We start from the raw sequence: 23,137 nt of genomic DNA, 5'->3' as shown, positions 1-23,137 counted from the left end.
GTGTGGGGCCCCCGGGGGTACTGACAGGTTGAGGAGGGACTCAGACATTGATGTCCTCATCACTCCCACCCTTTGCAGGGGTCTTGAGAGGAGACGCCCCTGAGGCACATGGTTCCCGCCAGGATCCCACTGGAGGGCTGCACACACCCGGCTTGCAGCAACCGCAGCGGCCTCGGCACCCTGGGAGCTGAAAGGGTACTGCCTTCGGCAGAGCTCATCTTCTGAGTCCTCCTGTGTCTGCTGCCTGCTCTGTGCCAGCCTTCCTTCCTCCTAGCCTCCGACAGGGACATCCTCACTGCGGCCCATGGTGCATGGGACAACAGGAGCGGCTGATGTCACCTCCTGACAACAATAGTGATGCTGAAAATGCTTCCTGATATGTGAGTAAATACCTTCTGTGCCCGTTTACCTTGTTGAGGATGTCATCTGCCACTTTCCCCGAGGATAAACAAAGGATAATGGAGAATTCTGACAGCTTGTGTGAGATTCGCTTTTTGCACAGAAGTTTTGCCAGACAGGATTTAGTTGAGACAGAAAGCTCCAATAGGAAGCCTCATCTGGGCCACCAAAACCATGGCCTTTCCAAATGGAAAAGTGGGGACTGTGCCACATCCCAAAAGATCACCAGTATGCATTTGCTTTGAGTTTGAAAAGGGACTTCTATGGTACTTGTGATTTCTGGCGACAGAGCGACCTTTTCAGGTCTCTGACTACATTTGACCATTGACCTGTTTGGCTGATGGGGGAGGGGCTAAGTGTGCAGATGGTCCAGTCTGGAGGGGCCACGAGTCACCGGTCCAGATACCGGGCACCAGCTCCGTGGGAAGTCTTCCTTTTCAAGATGTTTTTGCAGGAGGGACTCACTGTAGGTTCTTACCGAAACTTGTTTTCCACAGCTTTTAGTGGGGGCAAAGAAGAGTTAGAATTCTTAAATCCAGCAAATAAAGATACTTGTAGAGTTTTGTCTTTTTAAGCATAGATGGTATTAAGATTCTTTTGTTTTTTGCTTTGCTTTTTATGCCAAGTTTTAAAAGAGCTCTTTCAAGAGATGTCAGTTATTTAGCAGAAATAGTTGTACACATGTGGCAAGAAGGACTGGAATATTTTCTGGTCATCTAAGTACTTAACCCTGCGGGGTAAAAGTAAGATGGAGGTACTGTATCAAAGTCTGGTTTTCAGTAGAAGCCTTTGTAGTGTTCTGACATAAATCCAAAGACATTTATCATAAGTTTTCTTCTTAAATATTTTAATTTGTTTTACATACAGATGTTCAAGGATATCTGGATTTAAATGGCACTTGACTTTAAGAAATTCAGGATTTCTGATGCTAGAAAAGTTATTGAAGAGGGATCACCAGGTGTCATTAGACATAAAGTCTGGAGTCCCAAGCACTGAATCGTGACAATCATCATTAATTTCATAGAAGGCAATATCAGGATAGGTCCACATGCCCAGCTAGAGGATGCTGATCAGTGGTACAATAGAACTTGCATGAATTGAATTCACTGTCTTTAATAGTAGCTTAATCATTTATCATGTAGGCTCTTTGTCCTGTTGAGGGCTCTGTGGATGCCTTATCTGAATAACATATTAAAGAGACTTTATAGTTTGTTTTTAGGAGCAAGGGTTTCAGTCCTTAAAAAAAACCTTTTTCTATCTTTTCTAGTAAAGGCCCCACCCTTTTCAGTGTCTCAGTAGTGACAGAGGGAATTCCTGTTTTCTTGCTTAACCAGCCAAGCCCTTTTCTCTCATTCAAAATAATGCTACAGCTTTAATTTTTAGCTCTTTCTTCATGTTTTCATACAAAAACAAACTGCAGATCATGAATCTCCTTTTATTTTCTCTCAATGATCCTGATGCCATCACCTTGCTGGACACTCTAGTTCTAATAATTGAGTTTCTTGGTTTTCTAGGGAAATATTCACAAATGGTTTTGTTTCTTCTTTTTGAAGTTGAATACTACTTTTCCTTATCATTTTGCTTTATCTAGCCCTCCACAGTAGTGTTTTGGAAAGCAGTGGTAGCAACATGTATCCATGTCTGATTTGTGACTAAAGGGATTTCTCACCATTATAGGTACAATTCCTGTCGGTTTTCTGCAGGTCACTTTAGCAGGTTAAGGATGTCTATTCATCTTTACCATATTCACATTGCCATAGAAATTCCATATTTTTCAGTATTTTCTTATAATTTAAAAATCTTGCCAGAGGGCGGAGGCATATATTAGTGGCAGAGTAAGGACATGTTTGAGGCCTGGGTTCCACTCCCGGTAACCCCTACTCCCCAATAAAAAGATTTCTGTTTAATTCTGCTATTTCATATAGCCTTAGATTGTCTCTTAAATTGCATTAGTCCTTTTTTCACTTTACCATGAACTTCCTTAATTACTATTCAAGCAACCTTCCAAGTACTGATGTTTATATTTCCCAAGACTTATAGGACTATTGGTTTTCAGTTACCACATCTGCAGAAACTGAATGTATATATAGGTACCTCTGTTCACAAACTTAATTTGTTTCATCATTCTGGGAAAGATGGACATGGTTGTGTTTGTCACTCTGTGCAGAGTTGGCAAACAAAAGCATTCATGAACTGAGACACCACTGTCTGTATTTGGTACTTTGCTGTATATAATATTAAAATCCTCTTCCAGATGTACTTAATTTAAGGAGGCTTAAAGTAGAATCCCACCTTTCATATTTTGAAGTTTAGTATGTAAATAAAATTCACTAGGCCCTGCCCCAAGTCATTCCATGAAATACAAGGGGAACCCCAAATACAAGGAACATTTTATTTAAAAAAAAAAATCAAACCACTTGGCAAAGATCACCAAGTGTTCATGACATAGGAAATAAATGCCCTGGGATTAGAAATACATTATGAATAAAAAAGACTTTTTAGCTCTCAGGAACCAGTGTTTGAGAACTCTGATTCAGGAACCCCCTGAAATGTTTCAACCTGGATTAACAAAGAATGCCATTGCAACAAGAGACAGGACAGCACACAGAATAGCACTGCCAGAGAAAATGGAGGTCATGCTCACCAAAATTCTTGACTTTTTTTCTTTCAAGGGGGCTGGAAATTAGAACTTCAAAACATGAACTACGAGAGCACTGTATTAAATAACTTCCCTTAAAAATGGCCTGACCACAGGACTGTATCTGTAAACACAGGGTAACTTTTTTTGGCCATAGTCATGTAAGTTAAATCTCAAGACATTTTCACTAGTCTGGCAGAATTTTAAATGTTTTGTCTATATAATATAGCATCACTTACCATTTTATTTAAAGAGAGTTCATTGAGGCCTGCCTTGGAGTGGGAAGAGAAAACAGTATTTGGATCAGTGTCTCCTCTTGGTCCCAAATATTTCCTGCTACTATCTCTTACACAGGTGCTGCCACTATTGTTTAAAATCATCAAAGACAGCTGGGTCTAATATGGATTGGTGAAAACAAATCGGAAGGCAAGGAGAGTTTAACCCCCAGTACTTAAAGGTATTGGATAAGAGATGACAGGAGTTCCGTTCTTCTCAGTCATCAAAGCCCCAGAGTCCTGGTACTATCTTCCACCAAAGTCTTAAACATCAGAAGCTTTTCACCACTTAAAAATGTTGAGGGCTAGGGATGTAGCTCAGTGGTGCCACTGCCTGCTGCAAAATTGCAAGGTCCAGAGTTCAATCCCCAGTACCTCCCCCCCAAATTTTTTTGATGAAGCAATTGATGAAAACTTCAAAAAAGAAACAGAACATCCCTAAATACAATGTCCAGTAGACTTAGGGCTCCAGAGAAGCCATTTTTTGTGGTGGTTGGTGTTCCCTCTGGCTTGGAAAAGAAACACAGGCTCTTCGTGGCCAAATCTCTCCATTCAGAATACCCCAGTCCTTTCTTTTTCCTTCTAAACAGACTCACCCTTTCTCAGAGGTGCTGTTTTAAAGAAGACTTTACTGAAGCAGGATTGTCACCAAGGTCCACACTGACAGTCTTTAGATGACACTTGTTTCCTAACTTGCTCCTTTCTTCTCCCATTCCTAGAGCACCATACAAATACCATCACCCCCCCCAAAAAAAAGATAGTTATTCTCTGTAGCAAGCTTATATACATAGAAAAAAAATTTAAGCAGAGAAACAGGAATAATAGCCAAATTATTCCTCTCTGCTTGGAGTGCCTACTAAGAGAGTTTAGGGATGTCTACCACGGCACTGAGGCAGTTGAGGTCCAGGTAGCAAATGGATTTAACAGTGTGCCACCGGTACCTCCAGCAAGTAGGCAGGATAGGGACAAAAAGCAGTATTGGCCAAAAAGCCAGGCAGTTCTTGGCATGTTTTTTACTATATAAATAAGTTAAGGATTAGTAACACTTTTTGTCTAGCCCTTTGGGTGAACCCAGTCATAAGATCCAGTGGTTGTTTATGCCTTGCTGAGCCTTTTACCACTAGCTGGTTGGGGGACTGGGCAAACCACATTGCTCCTTTGAATCTGCTTCTTTAAATAGCAGAAGTCTATGGATTCCTGACTTGTGGGTTTGAAAACTCTTGGGTCAGCCTGTTCCTGAGCTGCAGCTATTCCCAGGGATCCAGAGAGGTTTAACTGGGAGAGGTCTGGGACAGAAGTGTCCTTGGGCTTCCTGGTAATAACACTTGAATCCAGTGCAAGCAATTTTCTTGTTAATCAGTGCCAGAGACTAGATCAAAGGCACAGTGTTACTTCCCGCTGAGTGCAGAGCCCTCACTCAGGGTTGGTGCCAAAAGCCACAGAGTGCCACCTGCGTCCTAAGAGGGGCCCCTCCTTAGCAGCAGTTCTGCCTGCCCTCAGGCAGGATGGGGGTGACCACTTACCTTGGCTTTCTGGAGGACAGTGCCTTTGCCTGTGACCATGACTGAAAGAGGCCTATTCTTGAGCGCGGTGGCAGAGTTAACTGGGGTGCAGTCTTGGGTGGGGGCGGCGGCTTTAGGCTGTGGTTACAGAAAGAGAGTAAGGACTAGGCCAAGGGGAAGGAGACATGGCCCTGCCCTCCCCCGAGCCGGAGTCCAGGAGGTTCTGCTAACAGCCCAGAAGAGCCACGGCTCCCACCACTCACGCGGGGGCTCATATTGTCCAGGTGTGTAGTGTCCACTGTGGTGCCCAGTGTCACGGGTCCAGCTTCAGCCTTCTTCAGGTTGTCCTTCACCTCCATGATGTTGAGCTCAAGATCCACACGCCTGCTCTCCTTGATCCGGCACTCCTCGTCAATTTCCTTCAGCTTCTGTTCCAGGATGGCCAAGATGCCCTTGTCTGGGGAGAGAATGAAGCTGGCTGCAGACAAAGCACCGCAGCCAAGGCCAGGAAGCTAGGCTAGGTGGAGTCAGGGTCTACATGTCCCCCTGCCGGAGAACAACCCCCGGTCCATGTAGACCACAGGTCTGGCTCTAACACACTGAGCTGGGCCAGGACCAAGTCTTGTGTTAGCACTATGTACAGACTGGGAAGGCTCCAGAGGAGGCGAGCTCTGCCTTCACAGGAGGCCATGAGTGCGAGGCCTAAGTCTCTTCTGGAGAGTTCCCAGAGGCTCTCAGTTCTGGAACCTGCTATTGTTACAGCATCCAAAAGCTTGAGAATAGCTTTACCAGTGGCCCTTAGAGGATGACTGGGTCTTCTGACCTGGCCCACACAGCCCACTGTACCCTTCCAGCAGGAATCCTCAGCCTGGAGACATTCTCAGCCCTGTTGTATGCATCTTCTCTTAACACCAGGATTGAGAAATCATGACCTGTGGGTGTCCATCCTAGGATGGCAGCCTGGGCTCAATCCAGAGCCCTAAGCTCAGGGCCATAGTCTCCAAAACCCTCATGTGCTGTTCCCAAGTATTACAGTCAGTGATCACCTGTCAGCTTTTGTCAGAGTGAGGCAGAAGAAATTTAAAAACTAGGCAGAAAGGAAACAAGAAAAATCATAATTTTAAAAAATGGCAGCTTCGGGACACAATCCCAGTTTAAACACCACCCCCTCTTCTCCAAGCCTGGACAATTTCCTTTCATCTGCGAGTGGATTCATCCAGTCCTTTGGTTTTTGCAAATGTCCTTTTTACCCACGAACAGATCACCTGTTTTGATCTGTAAGCTAGACTTTCCCCTAGGTTGACAAATTCTCCAGATTTCAACTGCTAAAAACACATATATATTCCTAGTTTCAAGCTGCAGTACATCTCATTTTTCTGAACACCAGCACTTGTGTGGACTTAAATTTCTGTCTGGCAAATCCTTGCCAGGCTGGTACTGACTCACCCTGAAAATTCTTTTTCTGCTGCAGAGTCAGCAAACCTATTCTACAGGTAAGGTAAGTCAGATTTGTTACGGCAGCTTCAGGAATCTCCCTGTTCCCCGACCAGTGAAATAGTGGCCCTATTACTGCTTATCCTATTGTCAAGAAAAAATCATAGAGAAAAGGAAAGTGGAGAACATGTATTAATGATGTTTGGGGGGACCTGGGATTTAAAAAAAATACAGTTCACACTTAGTGGTCACTGCCAAGACTTTGATAATCATTTCTTGTCTGTGACTTATTAACCTAGGATCTGCAGGGTTTAACTGCCAACAGAATAAAAACCTAGTGACAGCTGTCTTATCCCATCTGGAATATCTGCACAGGAGAAAAGGTCGGGGCCCCAATTCAGCACCTTCGGGGGTTTCAAAGTGAGGCAAGAGATCAGGGCATGTCCAGAGAGCTGGGCAAGTGGGTGGGACCTGTCAGTGACAGATCCAGGACACAAGCACAGAAAACCAGTTCTCCAGCCCTGACCCTGGGACCAGTCAAAGTGCGATCTTCAGTTTTTCGGACGATGGCCTAGATCTGCAGTCACCCCAAAGAGAGGGGTACAAAGGCCTTTGTGGTCTTTCTCTCAGTGGCTCTGCATCTGCACCTTTTCCTACCTTTAATAAATGTAAGTCCTCTCTACCTTCTGCAAGTGTCTTGACCGATTCTATATTCAAGACAAGAATCAGAAAAGAATCTCTAGAAGGGACCCCGAGCACCCCAGAACCCTGATAGCACACCGACTGTCTCAGTGAGTCTCTGGTCACCTTCCTCTGCTCACATCCAGCCCTTAGTCTTGGCTGGGTGAAAGGAAGCCAAGCCACTGTCTCCTTACCCCGAGCACTGACAATATCCCAAAATGTGGAACCTCCTAACTAGAAAATTCCCATCTATAGACAGTGCTTGCCTAGGGGTAGGAGAGCTGGGGAAATGGGGAGTTACTGCTGATAAGAGACAGGTTTTCTTTGTAGCGATGGCTGTAGGTGCATAGCTCTAGAATATACTAAAAACTACCAGTGTACACTTTAAGTGGGTTAGGTGGATGATATGTGGATTAGAACTCAATAAAGGTGCTACTAATGAGTGACTGTACCCTCAGACCTTTCTTCACCAATCCTAACACGGCTTCCCAGCAATCAGCTGTGTTTATCTTCAAACCTGCTCTGTCAGTTCTGCCCGCTAATGCAACTCTGCAATTTAAATATTAAATGAGCACAGAGCTACTGTGCGAGACCTGAATCAAATGCTTCAGAAAGGCTCTACAAAGGGAAGATTCCAGGACACAGGATGTGAGAATGATTTACAGAGCAATCTAGCAGGCCTCAGATTTCTCTGTGAGAGTCTTAAAATTAAGGGAGATGCCCTGTAGCTATGGGTAATGCCAGCCAGCTGGCCCAGATTTCAGAAGGCCTTGGCGCTGTATCAAAAGATTGGCCTCAGAAATACATTCTAAGTGGAAACCAAACATTGCAGGCCTAAACATTTTGAAAGAGTACCTGCTAGTCCTGTTGCCACTGGTCAGAGGGTCTCTCTGTGCCATGTGGTGGTTTTAGGCAGGGCCAGAGGGGAGGGGCCCTTGCCAAGGGTGAAGGGGCTCGGGCCCAGGACTCTGGAGTCCTGATGGCAGATCCAGGTCCTACCCTATAAAGCCCATCTGACCCAGCCATCCCCCAGCAGTCCCTTACCTGTGCATTTTAACAGGGTCTCTTTCAGCTCTCGCTTCTCTTTCCGGAGCTGAGCCAGGTGGCCTCGGATCTCTTCCTTCATCTTCTCGAGTCTTTCCTTCTCCTCTGTGTACCGCTTCACCTCGGCCTCTGTCCGATTCTTGCCAAGTTTGATCTCTAAGACCCAGGGTGGGGAGGCCCCAAGTCAGCTGTGTTGAATCCTAAGATCTGTCCCCAGCCCCCTCTCCAGGCTCAGACAAAACCCAGGGCTTGGGCACAAAATGAGCAGGATCCCAGGATCAGCCCTATAGGGAAGGGAAAGGGAACTGGGCCCACACAGCATTCCTTTGCTGTGTGACTTTGGGTAAGTCCCTCCACCTCTCTCGGAGGAACCTTTGCTTCCTCATCTGAAAGGGAGGGAATCAGGCTAACTCCTCCACATCACATCCAAGACATTCAGCCCAGAACTAGGACAGGCACCTGCACTGGTCACCCGCAGCCTGTCCTTCACAGGTGGGCTGGTGCTAGCTGGGGCAGCAGCCAGGATGTCAGGGCAGTTTGGAGGGAAGGAGATTCTCTGCTGCTCGGCCTGCAGCTTGACAGTCGCGACCCTCAGGGTAGGCTCCTCCGGCTCCTGGCTTGCCAGCTGCCTCTGTGTAGAGAGAATCAGCCCTACTCAGCTGGCTGGAGGGTGAGGACAGTGCACGACTGTCCCTCGGGGGGACCATTTACCTGCTCTTGGCTTTCTGCAGTCATTATGCAGAACTCCTCCGGGGCTGGGCCAGCGTCTGCAGGGAGGACGCTGGCCATGTCATCCAGCTGTGGTGACACAGGGGAGGCGGCCCGGGCCTGCAGGCTGCTGGAGCTGTGCAGGGAGGGCTTGAGTGGTGTGAGGTCCAGGTACAGTCTGTCAGGCTCGTTCTCACTGAGGACATCCACAGAGAGGGTGGCTTCCTCGGCAGGTTCCACCTGCAGGAGAAGTCAGGTGGCATCCACCATGGCCAGCGCCAGCCCTGCCTCAGATCCGTCCCTTCTTCACACCCCAGAGGGGTCCTGCATGTATCACTTGAGAAGCAGAAGTCCCAGGGCATAGTACTCAACCTCCCTGACCCCTTGCCCACTCTGTAAAGAGGAAACCAGCAGTGTCTTCCTGGAGGTTGGTTAAGATGAGAGTTCATCTACAGAGCTCTTAGCTCAGCAAGAGCTCAGTGCCCAGTACAACAATCAGCCATCAGCATGGTCACCTCTCCTCAGCCATCCATGTGGCCCTCAAAAGCTAAGGTGTCACCACTCTCACCCTCCACCCGCTGCCCTATCTAGCCAGGTCCCAAAGCCATGCCAACTGCACAGTCCCACACAGCATGAGCTTGCTGCACCATGGCGACCTGGAATCCACTCCTCCTGGGACCCTCTGACCATCTCTGCTGTGGGAGTCTGGCAGGAGGCAGGCGGGACAGCTGCAAGCCGCTGCTACCCACAGAATCCTTACCGCTGGTGGCAGCTCTGACATCTCCACGTCGTCGTAGAGCTCCTCCTGGTGGGCCTGGCTGGGCAGGCCATCGATGTAAGTGTTGGGCTCCGAGAACTTTCTCTGCATGAGTCTGGAAGACACAGCCAGAGTCAGTCACTTCCTTACAGGGTGGTGGCCGGCCTCTCAGGATTCCTCACAGCTGCACAAGAACCTGGGGACAATGCTTCCGTGCATTTGGGGGCTTCTCCCCTTTATATTCCCAGGACCCCGGAATCCACACTCCCCTCTCTCCCTAGCGTCCTGTGTCCACCTTCTCCCCAGAATCCTCCCTTTTGGACTCTCCTCCTCCCTCATAATACCCGGGGTAGCACAGACAAGACCCCGCCCCATTTGGCTCAGCAGGCTGGGCCTCCCCATCCTGGGTGCATTTCTCCCAGAGCACCAGTTTGCTCATCTGGAAAGCAGAAGTGCCACCCCTGCCCTGCTTAGTCCAGATGTGGGAGGCACCCAGTGAGGGAATCCAAGAAAAGCACCGAATCAATAGGAAGACCAGCAAAGGTGTCCACTCCGCCCCAGGGAGCTGGAGCGAGTCTAACCAGAGCTGCAGCTGCTCCTGGGGCCCAGGACCTGGCTCAGCCCCTCATGAGAGCTGCTCTATGATGCCAGACTCGACACCCTCCTGCTGCTGAACACAGTGGGGCCAAGCCCTGTGCTCTGAACGGCCATCAGCTCTGGCTGCCCATCACAGGCCAGGCTGGGCCAGGGTCTAGGAGCACAGCTGGAACTGCGAGAGCAACCAGTGCAGAGTCCCTCTGTACTCACAAGAAGGAGTTTTTGGCTGCATTAACAATACAGGAAACCCGCTCGGCATCTACGTAGTCATAGGTGAACTCTTCTGGGTCTGTCTTGGAGCCCGACTCAGACAGCAGGAGGCCTAGCCAGTGGCCCATCTCTTCCGAGGACTTGGCCTGCAAGGAGGCCAAGGGAGACCTGAGCAGGACCAGTGTGTGTCACCCGGGGGACAGTCCCACCGCCCAGCGCCAACCCCATGATCAAGACTCTAGACAGCCCCTGTGGGGTCTGTTTACCCCCGGGGCCCCGTGTAGCATCCCTGTCAGTGATATCTTACTGCTGCCTTAATGGTGTCCTGGTCACTTGGGATGTCTAGACCCGTGTCTCTCAAAGGTGATAACAATTGTTAGTATCTATGACCTTGTGACAGTAATAGTTATCAGCTCTTAATAGCCGTTAAAATATTAAAAACTGATAGCCTTGTAGGTGGACACCTCTGTTTCATCAACCATCACTCTCCGTTTATCCCCCTAATCCATCCGTACCTGCAGGACTGCCTGGATTCTTGCTAAGAAATGGTGACATTCAGATTTATACTTATGGCTTCAATAAAGTCAAAGTGTCTTAAAGACTTTAGGCCATGTCAAATAGCCCTGCTAAATTAAATTCCAGTGGATGAGATTTTTTCCCCCCTTAGGGAGCAAAACATTCTAATCAAATGCAAACACTGGGCACTTCTATTAAAATGTTTCTTGCCTTTATAATAAAAAAGAGGGAATTCTATAAAACCCACAGGTTTATCTTCATGAGGAAAACCAGCTCCCCTTTGGTAACATTCCACACGGCGCTCCCACCCTTACTGCCTTCCCTTACTGAGATGAACTGGACATTTGGGTGGTTTGCTTTTCCCATTTGTTCTTAACTGGATTTTTCAATGCCACTTCATGGGGCATCCATCCCCTAGTTCAGGCCACCACCATCTCTGCCCCAGACAACTGTGGCAGGTGCTTGTCAGGTCTCCTTTTGTCCCTTCTTGTCTCCTTCCCACTACTCCTTAGCCCAAACTAGAGGAAGGAAGCACCCTAAAATCCGACTCTTAGTGTTTTTTGTTTTTCCAGTACCGGGGATCGAACTCAGGACCTTGCGCTTGCGAGGCAGTCACGGCGCCACTGAGCTAAACCCCAAGCCCCCAGCTCTGAATATGCCACCTCCCTTGAAACCCTCCTAAGGGCTCCCACTGCCCTTAGGGTCAAGTCCTGCCCCCAAATAAAAATTCACAGCACTGCCCCACTTCATTTGAGAACTGTAATTAAGCGATAATTTGGTCACTGGGCGAATATCATCACACTCTAAAACTAGAATACAAGTTCCTTGAGGACAGGGGGCATTTTTCCTATCTACCATATTACCGCTCTGAGCAGATAATTGCCAACCTGGCAATGAATCCAAGCTTTAGTGGGATGGGAATTGTGGAATGGACATTTTAGCCACCAGAGGGCAGTGTTAGAATAAAATCTGGAGGAAGGCCCCTTGATAAAGGACCACAGGAAAGGGAGTTAATGGACAAGCGTGTGCTTAATTGTGTGTGCAAAGAACTTGGGCTCCGCCTCTGGGGCCCAGTGCAAGGCATAATTATGTCACCTCTTATTTTTGTAAATGTAAAATTACATCAGACAGGGTGAGCAGTGGGAGAAAAGCAGTTGTATCTCAGAGCTACTCCAGATCCCCGGATAAGCTGACAGCTGTCATTTCTATGTTCTGGACCTCAGGGTTTTCCTTGCTGGTGACACATAAATTAAATAGCACCTATTTAATTCCCAGAAGCACCACTAGCAGCTCTGGGGGTGTTATAAATACTCCGCCTGCCCTAAGTGCAGGAAGTAGCTCACGGTTCCTCTCCTCCACTCCTGTAACCCCTGAGGTCAGACCAGAAACGGACATTTTTAAAAATGCAAACAATCACAGGCAAAGGAAGTAAAATAAGATGCAGCTACATAGATTTTGCCCTTAGGAGGACTCGGTCCTCGAGACCTGCAGCCATCAGCTGTGAGCCCTCGCCCAGGCTGTCCCTGCTGCTTGCTGCAGCACAGTGGTACCTCGAGCTTGGCCAGCTCCTCCCCGTTGTGGAGGATGCGGAAGGAGTAGAGGTGGTCGGGGCTTGGGTCTGGGACCACTTCACAGCCCACCAGGCTGAGGGGCTGCTGGGCCACCTTGCTCCGGTTCCGGTCCTGGTAGAAATGCAGGTGACTGTCCCTGACAGAGCACCAGCGTGACTTCCACTGGCTGTTCACCAGCACGTTCAGGTAACCTGCCGGGGATGGAGAGGCAGGGAGATGAGGCTGCAGAAGATGAGACCGTGGGGCAGGGTGGGGACGGTAGGGCGACAGACACTTGTAGGAAGGGACCCAGCTGAAGGAGAGTCGGGGCTGCCAAGGGTGTCCAGGGCTGCATGGCCTCCGGGCCTCCTGAGAGTCTCCCCATCAGTTAGGACCTTTTGTGCCTCTCAGCTAAGGAAGCTGTGGATCTCTGCAGTGCATTTCTTCTTCCTTCACAGAAGCAGCCAGAACAGTGGCGGTGAGCGTGCCACAGCCGGCTGTCTGTTAATACTGAAAGCTCTAAAATGCTCTCTGCCACTAAGCTAGGCCCTTGAAGGTGAGCAGGAAGCTCACACAGCCATCGTCTCCTGGCCCCTGATCTCCCTGGCAGTCTTTTCATCCCTGGCCCCTTCCACCCCAGCCCAGGCACCCAGCTTCTCCTTGTCTGCCTCATGCCACTGCCCCAGGCCCTCCCTGGTCTGGGCTTCTTGCTCTGCCTTCGCTCAGACCACCTGGCTCCCTGTACAATGAAACTTTCTGCTTCCATTCCAGCCTCCCCAGTCAGACACATGTGTGTTTCAAGGGCAAGAACTGCATCAGGCCCTCCAATGCCCGAGGTCTGCTCCTTCCCCACAGGGGCCCACACTGCCTTGGCGCAGCGCCGGCTGTGCCAGCACCGACACTCATGCTATCCTTTCTTGTTCTCAAATGGCCGCATGGAGTGTTCAGCTTTCCAAGGACAGAACAAGCTTCCCCCCCCCATCAGATAAATTAGTGAGCTGACAACGCACCACGGCCTCGTCCTTGGCAAAGATGAGCAAAAGCCAGCTCAGTGCCATCTGCGTGCCCCTGTGCAGTGGGCTGACATCTCCACTCATCTCAGATGTACTGGCTTACAGAGTGGGCCCCTGCTCCATGTCAAGGCTCCGACAGCTGCTCTGCTCCCTGCTGGTTGAACTAAGTACACAGCCACCGTCCTGCCCTGTCCAGAGCTGGGCACACAGAGCGGACCACGACTCTCTGAGCTATATCAACATCATATCACGGTGGCCAAGTGGATGAGTGAGGCCACACGTACCCATCACAATCCTCAGGTCACAAGGAGATTGGGGTCGAGAGACCTGGGAGTTGAGCTCTTAAGCATCCAAAACCTGGGTCCCCAGGGCACAGCTGGCGGCCACACAGACTTCCAGCTCTAACCCAGTCATCTCGCACAGTGGCACCCGGAGACCAGGCAGGCCCTAGGCCTTGAATCACACCTTCTGAGGCTGTAGCACAGGCAGAGCTGAGCCACCCCTAGCCCCAGTGGGAGAAGCAGGAGGATACACAGTGACCTCACAGCTGCCTTCCCACTCCACTGCACTGCCCTGCCAGCCTCAAGCAACTAGAGCACTTACCTGGGACTCGGGAAGGGGAGATGGCTAGGGTGGACAGTAATGGCCTCCCCAGCGAGGGCTGCAGCCAGCTGGCCAGCTTACCAGCCACCTCACTTCGGGATGTTTCCCAGGCCAGGACTGTCTCCTCTCCTGAGTTTGGTTTCCACAAGTATGGTGAGGGCAGAGGAAAAGACCTCTAGGAACCTACCGGCACCCACATGCCCTGTGAACCAGCCACACAGGTTCCTTATGTCCCCTTTCAGAGGCTTGGCCCATCCCCATCTCAGTCTTGGCTCCCACCTGCCCTCCAAGGCTCAAGTCCACCCAGCCATCTCTGCCCACCGAGAGGGAAAGGCCCTCCATGCTCTTGAGTCCTGAGGGCCATGAACACGTCCCCGTGTGTACTTAGAGTATATAGCGACCCTGTGTCTTCGGCTACAGGTCTCGGGTCTATGTCTTCCACCAGCCTGCCGCCTCATCCTAACACTGTGCCTGCCACAACCCACAAATACAGACCAAATGCACAGCATTTCATAAAGAACATCAGGAGGGTGGGCATGGTGGCGCATGCCTAGAATCCCAGCTAAGGGATGGCTCCAGGAGGAGACGGCAGTCCTTACTGGAGGTCTCCAGGGGCCTTTCCGGGGGCTCCAGTGAGGTGGATTTCTTCCTGCCCAGGTTCATCAGGTTGCTCAGCTTGAGGCCGGCAGAACACTTTTTCTTGACTGTTGAGATGGAAAAGATGCAATCAGCACACATATGGCCACTTGCGTGCAAACTCATCCTTACTCTTTCCCCCATCCCTACACACACACAGAGCTATTCCCTACACCGGGATCTGCAGGACAGAGTCAGCTGTCTCCAAAGGCACAGCCCAAGGGGGTGCATAGACTGCTGGGAAGAGGTGAGCCCTGCAGCACCTTTATAAACTGCTGGCCAGCCGGGGTTTGAAATAGGATCGGCAGGCGAGAGGAAATGCAAGCGTTTTCTTTCCCCAGCCTCTCACAAAGTGTAACCGCACTTTCTGTGGTATTTCCAGCAGTTTCTAAGTTGGAGGCCATGTTAGCTTCAGCTGCTCACACCTGCCAGGGCTCGCTGTGACCCTCCCCATCCCAAGGCCGGGCGCCCTACTGGTGTCACCACTATTACCGTCTTTGGTCTCCGAGACCTCAGCGTGGCCATCCACAGAGCCCCCATACTCCGAGGCGGATAGGTACTTCTCGGCTATATCTGGCTGTGGACAGAGACACGGGTGGGGTCATGGCTGGAAATGGTTACCATGGAAACTACGATGTAAGGGAAAAAGGTGGCTCCCGGATGTAGGCCAAAGGTCACTTGACCAAAGCCTGGAGGCAAGAACCCAGCTCACTGGCAGGACAATGGCCAAGCTTCCCCTAGGCTCCCTAGGGGACCTGCTCTCACCGCTTCCCAAGGTCCCTCAGCTGTCCCCTGCCCCACTGCAGAGCACCTTCCCTGTCTCCAAGCCACGGGTTCCCCAAATCTCTGCCCAGTCTGATGTGACAGCAGCCTCCACCCCCCCAAGAGATGGAAGTCTTCTGAGACCTGGACACACGGGCAAGGGAAGCGCAGGTGGCTGCACAGGCTCCAGCAGGACAAGGCCAGCCTGAGTCTCAGCCAGGCCCATCCGGGACAGGCCAGAGGGCCCTTTCTGCGCCTTGCTCTGCATGGGGTAAATCCTGGTCTGCTGGTGTGGTGGGACTGGTGGGGACCAGGGACGACCCCTGGGAATGCACAGCTGCCGTTGGACTATGAAGGGCTTAGAAGGCTCCAGTCAAGCTCCTGCCTACTCCAGGCTGCCAGAAAGTGAGCTGCCAGGTGGTGCCAGCAACCGCCAGGCCAGTCTGAGTCAGGATGTGGGGCACACGGACCCCAGCCAGGGGAGAGTGGCAGCGGCAGGCTCCTGTTCCTCACCCCCACAGGAAGAAAACCCAAATTCCCTCTGACTTGTTTTCCTGTCAGTGGCCGAGCAATGAGTGAGACCCCAAAAACATCAGCCACTCAGCAGTCACCCAGGTAGGGCTGCGGGCACTTCTCCAGGTGGCCTGTGCCTGCTCCAGCCCTCTGCATGCCTTCTTGCTGTCCTCCCTGGCAGGGCTGTATCCCCAAATGAGACACTGTGCCCCTCTGGGTACCCCAGGCTTCAGGGGACTCACCTACAGATACTCAGGGACATGAAGGGTGACCTCATGCCCCTTCACACCCAAGCTGACCTGGACCCCTAGAGTTCTGCACAAATCATCTCTGGAGGTTTTGAGGGGAGGAGCACAGAGACCATGCCATCCAGGGGAGCTGAGGGGGAACAGCAGAAAGGAAGAACCCAACCACTGCTGTAATAATGCATCCCCCATGCCCAGCAAGGAACTTTTTCTTTTTTGGTAATGGAGATTGAACTCAGAACCTTGCACTTGTGCTTGTAAGGCAGGCGGTGGAACCACTGAGCTAAATCCCCAGCCAGCAAGGAACTATTTTAGATCTGTATCTACTTCATCTGTCTTTCTGTAGAGCTAATTATGACCACTGCTCTGGGGCTTGTTTCTTATTAATTGGGCTGAAATGCAAAAACAAAGCTCCCAATTTTACACTTCTGATTTTCATGGAGCAAAAACATGATGGGATCCCCCCTGTCCCCCCCCCCAGGCAGGGCAGAGCCTCACTTTCTGACAGTTTGGGCGCTGGGCTTCTGGGGTATACTGGTTTCCCTCGGATGTTCCTTCGGAAGGCAGACTGCTCACCTCCTGGATGACCTGGAGCAAGAAGAATGGTGTCAGCAGCAAGAGCCCCTTCCTGCCTGCTTGTACCGAAGATCAGAGTGGAGGCCGGGGCAGGGGTGGGGCGGAGGTGAGAGAGAAGACACAACTGCCAAGGGACCAAGACCACCTCTGTCCCGCTCAGTCCACAGGTGTTCTCCGGACAGGTGCTCAGGCAGCGGTGGGGAGGACCGGCTGCTCAGGCCCTTTCCCGCAGCACCCCTGTGTTCTGGGGGTGAGCGGGGCCTGTGCAGCACAGCCATGACCCCCTGGCCACCACCATTCGGGCATGGGTGCTGTTCTGCTGTGGGTGCCATGAACAACTGCATGGTCCCCACGCTGCTTGGGAGCAGGCCTGCAAACGGCACTGATCAGGCAGGTGCTCTCCAGGCTCATCTGCTGCCACTGCCCCCAACCTCCCAGGAAGAAGCACCCAGAGCCTGGGCTGGGGCTCACACAGGTCAGAGGTGGCACACACTTCACTAAGCAGCAATGCACCCAGCCCTTCCAGAGCCACAGGCCACCTTGGAATGACCCAGGCAGGCAGGCAGACACACACACACAGACAGACAGACACTCCCACACCCACACCCGCACCACACCCACAACCTGGACATCAGAAGCCCTTTGCAGGCAGAGAATCCGTAAGAGCAATTTCAAGGACCCTCTTGGTTAAGTCTCTCTGCTCACAGCAGTTTGTGGAAGCACGTTTAAAAGCAGAAGACCCAAAGGAAGCAGGCAGAAATACCACAGGGAGGGGAAACAAAGCATTTCTCTCCTCTTGGATGGGCTCCAGTCAGGGACTTTGGGTCACGAAGTGTCATGGAAAGAGGGCAGGTGCTAGAGTCACCAGGGTAGCTGCATGACCTTGAGCCTGGGTCTGTCACAGGATCCATAGGATGGGACCACACCTCTGGGCTCGCAGTGAGGACTCGTGTCAAGAACCCAGCACAAGGCACACATTACACCTGTAATCCCAGCACGTGGGAAGCTGAGGCAGGAGGTTTATCATGAGTTCAAGGCCAGCCTGAACTACACAGCAAGACTGTCTCTGAAAAAATTAAAACAAAACAAAACAGAAAAGAACCCAGCACAGGGTAGCTGTGTTCTCTGCGGTCCTCATTAGTTTGGGCCTGAATACAGAGATGCCCTGCTAGGGGCAGCACAGGAAGCCTGGAGCTCAGGCTGGAGCGTGAGGTGGGTCTCCTCTGTTCTGGAAGGCCCTGCCGCTGGCCTTCCTTTTCTGGGACTCTCACCCACACTCAGCACCTCTCACTTACTGTCCCAACCCATCTCCTCCTGCACACAGGTGTGATTACATAAACGGAGACAGAGGCCCGGGGAAGGAGGCAGGTTTGACAAAGCCTATGTGGCTCAGAGAAAGCCCTTCGGCAGGCCGGCCAGCCCTACCACACTGCAGCCTTTCAGGGCCAGAACGCAGAGCCGGGCACCACTGCGCCCATCTGACCCGGCAGGAAAAGGGTCTGAGAAGACCGGACAGGCAGGCTGTACCTTTGAAAGTGCTCTTGTCTTTGAAGACAGCAGCAGGGAATGTGGAGGCCTGGGGCTTAGGAAGAAGGTGTGAGAGTCTGAGAGATCAGAGGGACAGCTCTGGGAACTGAAGCAAGAGCTGTGTGTGTGTGCATGCATGTGTGTGTGTGTGTGCGTGTGTGTGTGTTTACAGAGTGGGAAAAATGAAAGGGCTGGCATATCCCAGAGGGAGACTGTGCTCTGGGCCTTGGAGTCTCATCTGTGTTAGCAGAGTTCCCTACACGCAGTAAGTATATCAGGTACCGTGTGAAGTACTCTGTATGCACTGAGGGATCCATCCAGTACCACACAGCTAAAAAGGCGTGAGGTCAGGATTTGAAAGTAGAGCGCTCACTCTACAATGCCAGGCCTTTCGGAGCTAACAATCTCAGGAACACACTGAGGCACAACCCTGTCTGCGCAGCAGCCCTTCCTGTCCCGTGTGGCTGTCCTTAACCACCTGGAAACCTTGCAGGAAGGACCGAGGTACCTGCCAGCTCCTCCTAGAAGCTTGGTTCGGTCAGAATTCTCAACACATTTAGTGGTTTCACAGAAACAGCTCACAATCTGCCTCTCACTAGGTGCCATTTGGTCACATTTTAATAAGTGGCCTAGGTCTGTTTCTGAGCAGCTGGCCATGGGGATTGTGTTTCGCCAGCTCAGCGGGCAGGAACAGATATAACAGTGAAAACACAGCAGCATGGCAATGACAGCAGCTGGGCAGCAGGAAGGAGGGGAGGGATGGATGTGTCTCCCTGGACTCCCCATGGAGGCTCACGACCCCTCCGGATCTGTGGGTCCCTTCTGGATTCACAGTGCCACTTCCTGAACTATCAGAGTCACCTCTGACACGGGGAGGGAGCCCTCCAACCCCTCCGAGCCCAGACATCCTGGCACATCTGGGGGCTATGACGGCAGAGCGTTTCTGGAAACAGAAAACCCAGCACTGTGGCCCAGGTCTAAAGTCCAGGGCTACCACTCACTGGTGGGGTGACCTCTGCCCCATGAACCTTAAAGTCCATTCCTGTACAACTGAGCAGTAACATGGCTCAGCCACCCCCAGGGTTGATTAAGCCTCCTACAACCCAGGGTCCCTGTAAATCCTTCACAGATGGCAGGGACATCTTGGACAAGGAAGCCGACGACCCCTCACTAGAGGCAAAAAGGCAAGTGGTTCCAACTGCACCCCAAGTCCTGGGTTCAGCCTGAGCAGCAGGGTGCTGCATCTGTTTCCATGATGCCACCTGGGACCCAAGGCCACTGGCCGTCACCCGGTAGAAAACAGCGGGAGCCCGCAGTCAGGCCCGGAAGCACAGCCTGGGGCTTCCTTACCCGGAGCCACTGCTCGGCTTGGTCCCTGCTCTGCAGGCCCAGCACGATCACATCCGCGTTCATGGGCACGATCTTCAGCTTGTGCTCCTGCTTTCGCACTTGCTTCTCCTTGTGGACAACGCTGCTGCCCAGCAAGTTCACATCCAGCTGAGGGCTGTGGTCCTTGGAGGATTTGTAGCACTGGAGGAGAAGAGAAAAGATGCCCCTGAACCCTAAAAGATGCCCTAAGGGCCTGACTTTACCCCCAAACCGGAAGGCTGGCCTTAGCCTCAAACATCAGTCATTCCCATTTCAGCATCAGGCCGCTTTCCTCTGCTCGGCAGGGACGCCCCAGGCCCGGCTCATCCCAGTGCCTTAAACTTACTTTGGGGCTCGGGCAGGAGGTTCCTTAAACACAGCCATGCACCACTCAAGGAAACTTCTGTCCTCAACAGGCTGCAGTGACGGCCAGTGGCCCCGATATCACGGCACCCAACGATGAAGGTGTTTTAAATTAAATACACACTATGACATTCACAGGGGCTGGACGGCTTAGGGACACCTTTCTCAGAATGTGTCCCATTCCTAAGCAGCGCACGGCTGTACATTCCCTGTAGACCGCTCTCACTGCTCCAAGGTGGAACAAACTTTTACCATTTCTCCACCTCTCTGCTCAGCAAGGGATCCTAACTAAGCCAATCATCTGCCTAGGGAGACGCTGTGTTAGCAAGGGGAAGAAAGCACCTTCTTCTCCTACCAGAGAAAGACTCTGCCCCCCCATTTTCTCCTTGTAAAATGGGGGTATTTGGGGGGGGGGGCTCCCTGGTAGGATCACCCCAAACACCAGAAACAGCATTTGTAAAGAACAGAGCACATTGTCATCAGAGGAGAAAAGGTGTTTACTTATAATAATTCCATGGAGCTACAAGTCAGGACATAAAACTAAAAAAAACAAACAAACAAACAAAAAATTCTTTGATGTGGGATTTCATGTTACCCAGGCCGGCTTCAAATTCCTGGACTGCAGTGATTCTCCTGTCTCAGCTTCCTAAGTAGCTGGGGCTATAGGAGTGCAACATGGCAGGTGTGCCTGGCTCAAAACTGTTGAATTTTAATTTAAAATAACAGGAAACAGGACTGTTACCAGAGTACTACCTCCGGCTCCTTTATGGATCTTGACAGACAATCAGTCGTCCCAAGTACTGTAGTTTCTGAGAAGACGCCTACGGTTAGAGTGCAGCTTGAACAGAACCAGTAGTCAGAATGGGGCCTGGGATTGAGCTGGGATCCCCACCGGACTCTGCTACTTGTAGTGAGGAAGGACCTGGGGACAGGACCCTCAAAGAAAGGTGCCTGGGAGCCTCTGAGATTCTGGTGAAAACTACTAGATTTTCCTAGTTCAGGAAAAAAGCACATTCTTCCACAGACAAAATTCTGTGCAGTTTCAGGTTAGGGAGAGGTTGAAATGAAATCTCCTGACAGCAGAAGGCTCTCGATCTTTGGAACCCCATCAGACAGCTTCCCCCAGACAACCCCCAAGAAGATGAGATGAGCACTGACCAGGAGCCTGGTGTCCCTGATCACACAGAGCTGCTTGGCCCACTGGCCCAGCCACTTCTTGCGCCACAGGAAGGCACAGATGCGTGCGTCACGCATCAGCTCGATGCTGGCCTCTGGGGAAGGCCACTGGTATGGGGCGGACTTGCCCTTACTGCTCTCCTCTTCATCGTAGGACTCATAGGAGCTGCTCACAGCCTCTCCGTCCTCTGCAAAGAAGACCTGCTTAGTAAGGGCCACACGGCAGGGGGCTGTCCCTAAACAAGCAACACTGGGGAGGGAGGACAGCAGGCAACAGGCAGAAGCAATCCATGGCCCCAGGCCACCACCCACCTGCCCTGTCATGCCCTACAAACAGCCACTGGCCTAACACCACAGCTGGTTTCCCGGCCTGAAACTTCCTTCGAGAAGCTTCTCAGACCTCGGACCACAAAACGCCCAGAGCTTAAAAGAAATCCCACTCTTTCCCTCCTCAAATCCTATCTTCTTAGACTTCTGGGATACCCCTGAAATGGTGCTGCCCCAAGGACCCACTGTGGGCTCCCCAGAAACCGGGTCTTCTCTGTGGCCTCTGGCTCTTCACATGAGAAATCAGGTTGGAGGGTGGGATTGTTTGCAGGTCCTCTCGGCCTAGCACCCCACTATTCTCAGGGGTCAGGAGGGAGATAATGCCCTGCTGTGGGCTGTGAAGACCCCTAGTAGCCACCAGGCTGAAGGTGGTTCTGTCCCAGGTTGGGGTAAGGGACCCTGGCTCCTCAGAAAGAAAAGGCCACACCAAGCATGGTGGGAAATAGATGGCCACCTTCCACCCGATTCCTGTTCAAAGCCCTTTTTAAGAAATCCCTGCTGGACACCTCCAAGACAAACTGAGCTCCTTTACCTCTTTCCTAACTTACACCCTTCTCCTGCTGCTGGCAAGGAGCCACTTCAAGTTTCTGTCATTTGAAAGAATCCCCAACCTTACCACAGCACAAACTGGGAAAAATTCTATGCCTGTACCACCTGCCTGGGTCTTTACTTTCTGTCCCTTCTGTCCTTGCGTGGTTCCCCTGTCCAGGTCTCATTGCTGTATTCAAGGCCAACAAAATCTATGAGGAGAAAATGAACAAACTCATCTATATAAATCCTTGAAAAGCAGGACATAGAGAGGAAGGAACTCCAGCTTGCCTGGTCCAACCCCTGTCTCAGCAGAGCAATCCTGTCTATTAGAACCTTGTGGCTGTCTGAACTGCCCAAGGACGAGGAGCTCACGACCTGGTGATCACTGGACAGTTTCTTCCCTTCCTAATGTGGGCCCAGCCCATATAGCAGTCTTTGTTCTGTCCCAAGTCAGGCTGAAGGACACCCCTTTCTGTCCCCATGACACCCTTCAGAAGAGGGGGAGCCCATGGGGCCCCTAAGTCTTCCCAGAATCCAGAGGCCCATGTCCTATCTGGATAACTGTGTTCCTGCACACTAAGGAAAGAGCAGCTCATTTGTATTAGAATATAGGAAAACAGAGATGGGCAGCTGTAATATTTATTCTAGTCATAGTGCTAATAAAAATATATTCTATTTTGTTTTAATATTTCTAATAATAACACTTTATTTGAATATCAGTCTTCTTTAAAAGTAGTGTGGTTGCTTCTCTTCCTGGGTTAATTAAAAAAACTGCACCCTTACAGGTTTTTACACCTGTTAAATAAGCAAAGACGGAAAATTGTGGTACTATCCATCGGGGAATCTCAAAGCCTGCTGCTGGTGGCAACACAGGGAGCAATGTGGCAGTCCGTTGTTTTAAGAGCCGCAAAAGTTCTTATATTTGTTCCTCTAATAAATGTGGCCCTAAAAGTTTAATCCTAGGAAACTAGTTTTTCACAGAAGGGGAGGAGGGGTTGGAGATATCTCCAGGGTAAAGTATGTGCCTCACACAGATAAAACCCTGGGCTAGATTCCCCAGCAGCAAAACATACACATTGAGGACATACTCCTAAGTGAAATAAATAAGTCACACGTGTAAATACCGAATAGTTTCTCTGGTGTGAAAAACTGTAATAGTACACAAGATCCTAATGATAACTGGCAA

At 50.9% G+C, this 23,137-nt stretch overlaps 2 protein-coding genes across 6 annotated transcripts in view; one reads left to right on the top strand and one right to left on the bottom strand.

Moving 5' to 3' along the window:
• Positions 1-928, top strand: part of Vwa2 (von Willebrand factor A domain containing 2) — a 41,774-nt gene extending 40,846 nt beyond the window's left edge. The window contains exon 14 of the mRNA XM_010634590.2: positions 79-928. Within this exon, the coding sequence (XP_010632892.1) occupies positions 79-191 (113 nt within the window). The 3' untranslated portion in view covers positions 192-928. The remainder of the gene's footprint in view (positions 1-78) is intronic.
• A 2,749-nt stretch (positions 929-3,677) lies between these two features.
• Positions 3,678-23,137, bottom strand: part of Afap1l2 (actin filament associated protein 1 like 2) — a 96,183-nt gene continuing 76,723 nt past the window's right edge. For 4 of the 5 annotated variants that reach the window (XM_010634592.3, XM_033761420.1, XM_033761422.1 and 1 more), the window contains 14 exons: positions 21,076-21,281; positions 19,537-19,716; positions 16,582-16,671; positions 15,056-15,140; positions 14,527-14,631; positions 12,312-12,523; positions 10,246-10,391; positions 9,442-9,553; positions 8,685-8,921; positions 8,433-8,604; positions 7,974-8,129; positions 5,078-5,271; positions 4,836-4,952; positions 3,678-4,027 (listed from right to left, as the gene is read on the bottom strand). In XM_010634592.3, the coding sequence (XP_010632894.1) occupies positions 4,001-4,027; positions 4,836-4,952; positions 5,078-5,271; positions 7,974-8,129; positions 8,433-8,604; positions 8,685-8,921; positions 9,442-9,553; positions 10,246-10,391; positions 12,312-12,523; positions 14,527-14,631; positions 15,056-15,140; positions 16,582-16,671; positions 19,537-19,716; positions 21,076-21,281 (2,039 nt within the window). In that variant the 3' untranslated portion in view covers positions 3,678-4,000. The remainder of the gene's footprint in view (positions 4,028-4,835; positions 4,953-5,077; positions 5,272-7,973; positions 8,130-8,432; positions 8,605-8,684; positions 8,922-9,441; positions 9,554-10,245; positions 10,392-12,311; positions 12,524-14,526; positions 14,632-15,055; positions 15,141-16,581; positions 16,672-19,536; positions 19,717-21,075; positions 21,282-23,137) is intronic. The other variant, XM_033761421.1, reaches the window with a different exon arrangement.

Source organism: Fukomys damarensis, unplaced genomic scaffold, assembly GCF_012274545.1.
Source record: "Fukomys damarensis isolate Sample0158 unplaced genomic scaffold, DMR_v1.0_HiC HiC_scaffold_8, whole genome shotgun sequence".
Lineage (NCBI taxonomy): Eukaryota > Metazoa > Chordata > Mammalia > Rodentia > Bathyergidae > Fukomys > Fukomys damarensis.
The sequence above is the reverse complement of the archived record's forward strand: the minus strand, read 5'-3'. Positions and strand labels throughout refer to the sequence as shown.